Consider the following 11,106-nt stretch of genomic DNA (forward strand, 5'->3'; position numbering starts at 1 on the left):
ACAGTTTTGAGGTACTTGTTCTTTACTTTAGAAATTTGTTTTTATGCTTCTACTTCTCCTCTGCAGTGTTTCAGAGGGAAACTTGCTTTATACATCACTTCATTTGTTAAACAGATTTAGGTATTGATTAATGTGGTGTTACATACATGCAATAAAATGACAGAATATTAACTTTTTGTTAATCAGATCTGATGCAGATACACATTATCTATCATTCTTCTCCTTTGAGAATCAGTGGATTCTGAGAATACTGTCCTTGTGTCAATTGTCTTTGCAAAAAAATGATGTTTAGGTCTAAACAGAGATGAAAACAATTCATAAAACAACAATTCATCAACTGAGAAAACAACCTGCTGGTTAGTCAGTGATGAGAAATAACCTACTACCTACAAAATAACGGGAGAAAATCCTAATACTTTTGTTGATCTCTACCCTGAAGTGGGAGGATAAAAAGACCACACCTGTCCTGAGCAAAAACCTTTTTATTTCTTGTGGAAAGGAACTTGGTAGAATATTACAGCAGAACACACGACTGAAACAGCTGCCATTTCACGTAACACAGTACAGGAAGAAGGATGTAGTTCAATCTCGTGTAATATTATATATATTTATATCAATAGAAAAGAAAAAAAAACTATTGCTCCCAGGTGTTTATTTTTTTCATATGGCATTTCTGCATTTGTTGTGTTGAAGTGGGTAAAATAAAATTCAACAAGAGGTTGACACACCAAAGGAAGTGGGACAATGAAAGTGACATTCCCCAAAGTGTGGGAACTTTGTGGCTTTTTTTTTTTTTTTATTAGGCTGAGTAAGTAAACTTAACTTTTTTTCCATTGCAAGAAATCTAACTTGAAACCGCTCTCAAAATTGGATAAATACCATCATACAGCAATCAGAATATGCAAAAGAAAAGAACACAAGGCAGCTCCGCATAAGAGCAGGCATGCAAAAAAAAAAAAAAAAGGAGATCATATTTTTAAAAGGAGCGCTAAAGACAAAATGTTGATGATTGCAGGTGTTTATGTTTGCATCATATAGCAACTGATGGAAAGCCAGTTTGTAACAAAACATGGTTAAAACAGTTGGACTGAAACGAGGGGACAATTAGATGCTATGTAAAGTGAACTGGAGTGCTGAGTGTTTGCTGACAAACTACTTCAATGAAGTTGTTTCTAGAAATCGCTATAACATACTGTTATCAATTTGTTGTATTCTTAATTTCCTCTAAGGAATAAAAGAAATGTTAGGAAAAAAGCAGGTATGAAATATCACCCTGGACAGTTGCATCCAAGTTTAGTGTTTTAAATAAGCCACTTTAGGCAGTATTATCTAATAAATGTCTCATATTTCTAAGACATATTTCAATATATCTCTTTTGAAAAATAATTCTATCTATACTTGATCTTTTTAGTAAGTAAATCTCTTCCAGTATATGCTTTTTCTTTTTTTTTTTCCTTTAGGTACAGCACCCCATTGTGGGTTTTGTTTTCCAAAAGCACCTAATTTTTCTTACAATCAGACTGAATATTGCTTCAGTCATTAATGGTCTGAGTTCAAGATTAAAGGATCCAAATGTTGCACTCTAAATAAGTCAACAAGGTCAATTCCCTCGAGACCATAGCTCAAGCCCGGCAATATTAAGCTTTAAACTCGAAAAAATCATGACCAGTGCTAGAGGCCTGGCTCACCGCGTCCCCTTTGATAAAAAGGTCACTGGGGTCAGACATGGGCCTGCATCATGCGAGGCATCATCAGTTGCCACAGACATCTCAGCTGTAGCAACTGGCTGGCCAGCTCTGCACCCAGAACCTCCTGAGGATGATGCACAGGCACAGGTAATGCTGATATACCCCAAAATACTGAGAAGAAAGAAGCCGCGTGTGGGCAGGCCTCACCACATTTCAGCTATCGGAGCAGGAAGTTAGCACCTGAGAGATGGCCGAGGAGGGAGAGGGAGTGGGGGAAGGGAGGAAGTGGGGTCATTTGAACTCATTTGGATTGTCCATAGAATCCAAATGTGTCATGTGCTTGTAACAGATCACCATACAGGACCCTGCTGGACTGAGTGGATATACTGCGATGCCAGGGATGGCCCCCATAGCTGAGACTGTGGCTCCTGGTGGTACGGGTCAGGCTGGGCAAGTTGTCCGTTACAGGTCATTTTAGACAAAAACACACACATCCATGGTGAGTGATGCAGGCGCTCTGTCTCACTCCCACTGTGCACCTGTTGGTATGAGTATGTCACACTTCCTTATCATCATCACAGACTACAGGTCAGCACCAGATGAGCTCTCACCATTGGATAGCAACCAGGAAGTGGAACTAGTAGCCTACTGCTGTGTCTTGAGCACTGTCAAAACTTAATTTGCTGAGCTACGTGTGAGGTTTTCAAACAATCAATCAATATCAATATACATATATAGATATATATCTATATATGTACTGTGTGTGTGTACATTATATATGTATGTATGTATATATATATATATATATAAAATTTTTAATCCGTGGGGAATCTCATACAGGAGCTGACTTCTGCAGTCCGCACTCATTAAGCTATAACATCCACCTAAACTTTAGAACAGGATTCTCTTATATAGACAGGAATTCCTCAGTCAAATATACTTTTTTTTTTTTTTAATTATTTTAATCCGTCGTTTTAGCATTTTAAAGTTCGGTTCGTCATGCACAGAATGGTCGTTCCACTCTCTGTTTATCGCCAGGCTTTGCATCTTGTTGTCAGCTTCATCACAAGCAAGTTAACCACCTTTCCATCAATCGTCGTCCACGTCGTCTCCCTCCGACTCCTCTCCGACTCTCCTCTCGTACATCTTATCCCGGTGCCGCTCCTGGATCTCTTTCATTTCCTCGGCGTAGCGGCTGAACGCCCCCCCGAACTTGCTCCACGCCTTGAAGGGGATTGTTATAGAGTTTCTGTAACTGGGCTTCACTTCGCTCACCCGTAAGAAAACTCCGTACTTGTTGGATCCCACGTCAAAGAAGAACCGCTTGGAGTCCACCATAATCGAGGTGCCCTCCGGAAGCTCGCTATAGCCCCCGGCCCCACCGCCACCGGCCAGGTCCTCCTCGTCTCCCCCGTAGTCGTCTATCAACTTGGCCAATGCGTCGCGGAACTCTATTAAGCCCTGGGCCGGGAGTGCGATGGTTTGACCGGCCTGCAGGCCAGCCCCGGGGATGCCACCCACTCCAACTCCGAAACCGGGGCCTCGGTTAACGGTCTGACGGATCCGGAGAAACCGACCCCGCTGGTTCTCCTTCAGATCGAGGTAGTATTTTCGATTCTCTCGCACCAGGAACTCACTCTTCAAGGCCCGTCTAGGCCCGGTGTCATCCCCACCGGAAGACTGAGCGATCTGCTCGGGGGTGCTAGGCCCGAGCTGGGCGTAGTGCTCTATGAAATCCCCCAGGTAGTCGCGGAACTCTGCCGCAACTGACATAGAGAGGGTCAGCCGACTTTTCGAGCCCCCGGCGCCGACCTCCGCGATTTTGATGAACCGGCCTTTGGCGTTCTGCTTTACATCAAGGTAGAAGCGTTTGTTCTGAATGTCCAACCGCTTCGAGGCCAGCTCCTGGGTCTCCGAGTCCCGCTGGTAATGCTGAAACCCGCCGCCGCCTCCACCCCCTCCGCCACCGCTGCTGCCACCGCGCTCACTGCCACTGTCCCCATCCGCCATCTTCGCCACCAGCAGCCCGTTTCTCTGCGTATCTTTGACCCCCACCCCCCCTTGCTCGCCGAGCTCGCGGAGGAAACCGGACGCTTCCTCCTGAGCGCTGTTTGGCTGCTTCGGCTGCCAGTTACAACACCAGTTAGAGGGCTTGTGTTTTCATTCGCCATGTATCCTGCCTGTCATTAAACATAACCTCTTTCTGGATGACATTCGAGTAGATGTTGTATTTACTATCTACACCAGCTCTCTATTTAAATGTTAAACTCATATTGAGTGAGTAACCACAACGGATAATTTGTCCTCTGGTGAATTCATTGTTGCCATAACCAGTTTCTTGATGCAATCTGTGCAATGCTATTTGTTGCTGAAGAAGTAATGAGTGCCCTTGCACTGAAATTCAAGAGTTAATTCCAACTATGGCCTCCTGATTATATATTTTGTATATTTTGGGGACGGATGCCCCTGGAAGGACACTTCGCTCACAGTCCCGCCTACTTGCTAGTTTCGTGCGCAAAGGCACGATGATCTTTTGGTGGGGGATGGGTGAGTGTTCTGCAAGCCGTGGAGTGATTGGCCGGAACAGAGATTCGAAGTAACAACACACACTCTGATTGGCTTTCAAGACTCCCACGAGGGGTCTCATGTAAAAGATTTCCGAAAGGGTTTATTGTTTCTCTGCTTTCGAGAGCCGAAATTGTTTGCTATCCACTCAGTTTTACAGTCAAATAACGAGGCGGAAAAATGGTATGTACGCTTTGGCTAATGCTACATGCATGACATGGGATATAGGTACATTTGTGCTGTGATTAATGTGCAACTGTATAAGATGCTGTTTTAATTTTGAACTGAGGAAATTCGACCAGAATGTGTGTGGTTAAAAAGCTTGCCAGTGAGCTAACGATCAGCTAACATGTTAGCATTATCATTAGCGCAAGAAGTCCAATTCTGTTGTTTTTCACGAAAGTTTGCAGTGCAGTTGTTGCGATGTTTTTTTTTTGTTGACATTTCGTCATTTAGAGGAATGGAGTGTTTCGTATAAACCTGGAGTCATAGCAGTGTATTTTTCCCCTCGGTGTAACTTAGCCTCTCAGAAAGGTGGATTAGCCACCATTAGGATGCTAAGTTTAGCTATTTCATTAGCTTAAGTGTTAGTGTTTGGCCCTAGGTCTTTCGAAGTAAGTCTTTAAACATGTAATAAGAATGGAGTAAAATTGATTTCGTCATTCGTAGATACTTTGTGAGGCAGGTTTTTTTTTTTCTTGTTGGATTTCGTGAATGAAAAAACAAACTCTTAAGCAAACTCCACTGTCTTAAGGCGGCGCGTCACCTTTCTGTTTGTCGCGGGGTCAGTGGCAGTAGCCCGCTAACGGCTTCTTATGTTTTTGTCAGAATTGGCCAGTCTTAGTTTTATCAAGGTAGTTGTATTATTTGTAGGTTTTATGCTTGTAAGTTTTGGTGACCGTTATCATTGCCGGGTTTTTTAAATTATGTTTTGTATTTGTTTGGCGGGAAAGTGATAACAGTTAAGTCCGATATCCGTAACGTTACCCCCTGACAACACATTGTTGACTTTCTTAATAGTTTCGCTTTCTTCTTGTAGTATAACCACTTCGTGCGTTAATATTTGTTTTTGTCAGGTTCTTTGGCTGCTAATTTAAAAAAGTACGACATGCTGTGAGGTGTTTACTTTTTGTTATGCAGTGCTTCCTCTTGTATAAAGCAAGCACTACAGCCTCAGATATTTCTGCCTCAATTTTGCTTTTCTTCCCGGATTTAAGTTGATATTCCATCCTGCTTCACCCTATGCAGGCCGGTGGCAAGGCAGGGAAAGACAGTGGCAAAGCCAAGGCGAAAGCAGTGTCCCGTTCCCAGAGGGCTGGCCTTCAGGTAAATGTCTTTCAGTCTTCACATGGCCACTTGTGGCTTACTGCATACCTTGATTACTTTCCTCCCTGATTGGAGAGGATTTTCCTCCTTGTTTTACTGACAACAATGTCTTGTGTCTGTTTCCTGCCAGTTCCCAGTGGGTCGTATCCACAGGCACTTGAAGACTCGCACAACCAGCCATGGCCGTGTAGGAGCCACAGCAGCTGTGTACAGTGCTGCTATACTTGAGTACCTCACTGCTGAAGTAAGTTTTCTCCATTTTATGTGGTGCTATTGGTTGTCACATCATTTAATGTTTGTTTCAGCTGGGGCTGTTTGCATCAATGTCCCGTATTGTCATTTTTGTTCAGGTACTAGAGTTGGCGGGCAATGCTTCTAAAGACTTGAAGGTGAAGCGTATCACTCCTCGTCACTTGCAGTTGGCCATCCGTGGAGATGAAGAGTTGGACTCTCTTATCAAAGCAACAATTGCTGGAGGAGGTGAGTTGACAGTCTCACAAACAAGATGATTTCAGTTTTTCTCTCTTGTTTTCATCAGATTTTTCTGTCTTGATTGCATGTACATCATACTTGTATTCCTGTATCTTGTGAGTGTGAGTGTGCTCTGCCAATTCTATACTACACATTATCTAGACATATTTTTCTGAAGCTCACAGCTACATTTGCATGAAACAATTCATCTTACGGTATGTTTTTGTTTTCAGGTGTCATTCCCCACATCCACAAATCCCTCATTGGGAAGAAGGGCCAGCAGAAGACTGCATAGATGCCATGTTGACCAGAAATTTTGGGGCTTGGGCTTTCTTTGGACCAGGAGTTCACATTTGTTCTTTTTTATTTTTAATATTATAGCAAAAGAAGAGTGATTGTTAGACTTTGTGTTGTAATATTTTCCCATAACTAGGAAAAAAAAGTGCAGAAAACCCCTTAACAACAAAAAAAACCCCTTTGTATGTTGTTGTAGAACGTTTGACTGGGGAGTTCATGATTATTTCAAATGGTGACAGTGAATTTGTTTGATTGGCCTGGGATTATGTAATGTTTTATACTGAAAAAAGAAATTGTTAAAACCATTTTTTATATAAAAGAAAAAAAACTTGTTCTGTGGTTATTTTCTTGAAGTTACAGTATGTACTATAATGCAAGTTTTTATGGAGATCTTTTTGGACAGCAGATAATGACAGCTAAATGTGCGACGGTGCTTTTTCCCTTTTTGACTTACTGTAATATTTTGAACTGCGCAAGAATAGTCATGTATTAAGTTGATTTTTTTTTTTAAACATCCAAATGAAAAGACATTGAAATTTACTTACTGCAGCTTTGTGCAACAGTGTATTGCATTTGCTTATAGCAGTTCAAAACTGTATTAAATGTAAGTGTGATCCTAGGCTGCTGTGATCAGGTGACACTGATCCTGCAGTCTTTGCCTCACTGTGGAGCCATCTGTCAAGTATATTTCTTCTATAATTGGTACCTTGATACTTGGAGACCAGAAATCTGGCAGATGTGGACCATATCAGTGCTTCAAAAATGTATCCACAGACTGTTGTCTCAATTTTAATTCTAGATTTTTCATGTAAAGAAGTCAGAAGTCATTTCTGAAAGCTATGTTTTCAGGGAAGATACTGCCTATTTTATCTATTAATAAATACAGTTTGCATGCTATCCTCGGTTTGAAACCACTACTTGAAGTTAATTTTGTTACGGTCATATGTAAGGTGCTTCAAATGTCCAACATGAACAACAAGTGCAGTCTGTTTTTCATTTTGGTTTACAAATAAATATATTTTAGAAAAAAAATCAGCAAGACAAGTTGATTAAATGATTTAGAAGAGTTGCACCAAGTGTCTTCCTGCCTTCACAGTAGGCTACACTGTGCTTAGTCTGACTTAACTGGTCAAACCAGATCATGAATCAAATCGGGTATCTCCCAACGGTCACCTCAGGATTTGTCCTGCAAGTTTGCAGTCTGCCAGTAGGGGGAGCAACTTACATTTACAATAATACCTCTTAACCTTTCCTGGGTGATAAATTTGTAGGTTACTTAGGTCAATGAGATAAACAGCATATAATATTTCTTCAGTCAGCCAGGTCTGCACCATAAATGCATGGAACTGCAAACATGACAAAACTGGATTGTTTAAAGGATATACATGAGTTTTGAAACAAAGACTCATGAGGCAAACTTATAACAGAGTCTAACACTTATTAAGGGACATATGTAGATAGTACTGAGACAACAATGGGCTTCTGTTTGAAATTCTGTAGTGTTTAGGCCCATAAAATATACTTGCCACATGAATACAATGTAACATGGCATATTAGGGTCAGGAAATTTTTAACATAACCTTTATTTTAACCACTTATGTGCAATATTCCACTGAGATGGCTTAAGAGATATAAAAGCATTTTCCCACACTGATCACATCTCATTCTGATTTTGTTTTGTATCTTGTTTAAGCTATAAACAACGCTTACATTAAACTACTGACTTGAGTTACAGTCAAAGATTCAAATTTTATATCTGTGTTATTTCATACAAACAATTACTATTATTTTTTCCATATTTAGAGTATAATTCACCACAAAAGAGACAAAAAGAAAAAACATTAAAAAGATAAATTTGACTGATATCATTCTTAATTTTCTCACAATTTCTATAGGTATCGCATATTGTGAATAAGATTGTTCTTACGGCTTCTTGTGGCCATCATAATCATGCAGTGAGAACATGGATTAATAATTCCCTGGTCAGTGTATTCATCAAATGTTTCCCTTCCTATGTGCTGCGTGCGCACACACTCACACACACACTCTCAGAAATGAATTGTGATTGCCTGAATTTGACACAGGCTGTGGCAAACTGTGCTGCAGAGACTGTAGTGGGAGCTCTTGCGTGGGCAGCTGTTGATTTTCAAGGGCACAAAGCATCTTGTCTTCCATGGTTCAAATGGTTCTCAGGGAGCAATCGACAAAACCCCTGGGATTTGACAATTGCCTCACATGGCACTGATCGTGTTCATCTGAACAATTTGCACACTCCCATGGTGTTTTATACCCCTTTTACAAACATGAACAAGGACGGTTTACACATTTGTCGTGAGAATCATGTGATATACTTTATGCAAGTTTACCCTTAATGTCTGCGGTTCAAGGGTGAAATATGTCAGTTGTGTTTGCTCTGTTTGCTTTGTGCTATTCCTTTTGCTACATTTTTGTCTCTAGCAGTAATTGTTATGAACAGCACCAGTGCTTTTGAAGACGCTTTTAGCAGTTTATGGAAAAACTGCAACCTTGAGAGATTTTTGGTTAACATTACAGCATTTCTGAATGCAGTTCAAGAACAGGGACAACATTCATACCTCAGTCAATATTTGTGGAGGGAAAAATGGTAGTAGAAGTACTGGCATTCTTAACTTTGCAGTCGAAATTTATTTCATTGCAAATACAAGTTTTGACAGGGTTTGAGGTGGAATGATGTCTTGTTTCTGCAGACTGAATGTTTTCTGAAAAGCAAAATAACAAATTTATTCAAGTGCCAACAGTAGAAGCACCTAATAGCACCTCTAAAGTTAACTAATTAACATCATCATTACACCATGGATTTTGGTAACATTCTAAGTGCATGGACATTGGCGTGGAGTTGGTTCCCCCTTTGCACCTATGGAAGCTTCCACTACTCCAGGAAGGCTTTCTGTGAGATTTTGAAGTATTTCACCCATTCATGCAGTAGAACGTGTGTGGAGTCGGGCACTGATGTTGAACAGAGGGGTCTGGCTCGCCGGCTTCATTATGGTTTGTCCCGGGTGTGTTTGATACGGTTGAGTTCAGGGCTCCTTATGAGCCAGCCAAGTTCTTCCACACCAAACTCATCCAACCATGTCTTTATGGACTGTGCCCCATAACACAGCCCCATAACACACCTGAATTCAATAAAAAAAAAAGGCGTGACCAAATACTTATGTTTATATAGTGTAAAACAAAAATATAAGAATCATAAGTTGTGATTTTATGGGGTTGTGTGCTGAACCATTTCCAGACTGAGGTAAATTCCTCACTGACACTGTGCTAGACCAAGAAAGAAGCTTTAAAGGTGAGGTTAGGCATATTTTCTTCACTTTTGGACAGAACCAGACTTGCTGTTTTCCCTGTTTCTAAGACCATCCATCCATCTTCTATACCGCTTATCCGTCAGGGTCGCGGGGGAGCCCAGCTGACTACGGGCGAGAGGCAGGGTACACCCTGGACTGGTCGCCAGTCAATCACAGGGCCAACACACAAAGACAGACAACCACACACTCTCACACTCACACCTAGGGGCAATTTAGAGTAGCCAGTTAACCTAATGTGCATGTTTTTGGTATTGTGGGAGGAAGTCGGAGAACCCGGAGAAAACCCACGCAGGCACAGGGAGAACATGCAAACTCCACATAGAAGGGCCCAGACCGGGATTCGAACCTGGAACCCTCTTGCTATGAGGCGACAGTGCTAACCACTGCACCACCGTGCCGCCCGTGAGTGTATCTCAAATATGGAATTATTCCTTACAAACTGGACAATTAGCAAACACTTAGCCCTTACAAACAATTACTAAACCTCTTTGATATGTTTAATCCAACCTAAGCACAATTGTAGTAAATAAAAAAATAAATAGTAAATTTTCAAAATCACATGTGAGAAGCTTAATTAACTTTTATTCCCTGACCGAAACATTAGAGAGTTTTTCTTCTTTGAATCCCAACACCTCACTGTCATGCTCATCTCATTATTTCTTTTGCAGTTCCCAGTGGCTGAAGTGTCAGAAAATCTTTTTATGATATGAGCTGCAAATGATGTGGAAGAGAGGAGAGATGAGACTGCAGAAGAACAAGCAGCTCAGAGGGTGACAGGAACACAAAATTATGGTTTATTTAAAAGGGAAAAACAATCACTTCTGAAGTTTTGTTTATTCATGTCTGACTCAGAGGTGTAATAACTGTGAAATGATAAAACTTGCTGGTTCCGCTGCGTGGTAGCTCACAGCCCAACACTGACAGCGAGGATCTTATTACGACACTAACAGGCCTGACCTGTGTGAAGGCAGCAATAGCTTCTCTGACATCCTGAGGCCTTCAGCTGGACTCTGTGCATGAGATTCAAATCTGATTCAGAGCTGGAATCTAATTTATTGTTAAAGTTTTGTCCAACTGTCAGCCACAAATGGACATATTTTCAAGATTTATTCGAGGAACACAGCGCAGCCCATCAGAGTCAGACTACTGCTGCTCTGCTGTACTTGTAGGTCTGTTTTTGCAATAAGGTAGATTTTTTTTTTTAAGGAAAGGTGATTTTTTTTGTTTGGTTTGTTTTTTCCAGAAACATGGCCACAGACAAACTGGTGGCTCTTCGAGGGTGTATTTAAGCGCAGTGGGGCTTTGAGCTAAATGTTAAAATCAACATGCTATCATCCTCCCTCAGAAAATGGAACGTGCTAATGTTTAGCATGAAGCACATTTACTAATTAACACAAAATACTGTGAAGGCTGTT

General features: G+C 41.2%; 2 protein-coding genes across 3 annotated transcripts; one reads left to right on the forward strand and one right to left on the reverse strand.

Moving 5' to 3' along the window:
• Positions 1-464: 464 nt before the first annotated feature.
• LOC124057590 (transcriptional activator protein Pur-beta) lies at positions 465-4,125 on the reverse strand. Its single transcript, XM_046385999.1, has one exon. It carries the CDS (start codon positions 3,696-3,698, stop codon positions 2,778-2,780), a length of 921 nt encoding a protein of 306 aa, XP_046241955.1. The 5' UTR covers positions 3,699-4,125; the 3' UTR covers positions 465-2,777.
• A 156-nt stretch (positions 4,126-4,281) lies between these two features.
• On the forward strand, positions 4,282-7,379 carry LOC124057591 (histone H2A.V). Of its 2 annotated transcripts, XM_046386001.1 has the most exons (5): positions 4,282-4,436; positions 5,502-5,579; positions 5,710-5,823; positions 5,930-6,059; positions 6,284-7,379. In XM_046386001.1, the coding sequence occupies exons 1-5, from the start codon at positions 4,434-4,436 to the stop codon at positions 6,343-6,345; spliced, it is 387 nt and encodes a 128-aa protein (XP_046241957.1). In that variant the 5' UTR covers positions 4,282-4,433; the 3' UTR covers positions 6,346-7,379. The 2 variants fall into 2 exon arrangements, with proteins under 2 accessions (XP_046241957.1, XP_046241956.1); XM_046386000.1 differs by lacking the exon at positions 4,282-4,436 and having other exon boundaries at positions 5,496-5,579.
• Positions 7,380-11,106: the final 3,727 nt, after the last annotated feature.

This window comes from Scatophagus argus, chromosome 4, assembly GCF_020382885.2.
Source record: "Scatophagus argus isolate fScaArg1 chromosome 4, fScaArg1.pri, whole genome shotgun sequence".
Classification (NCBI taxonomy): Eukaryota; Metazoa; Chordata; class Actinopteri; family Scatophagidae; genus Scatophagus; species Scatophagus argus.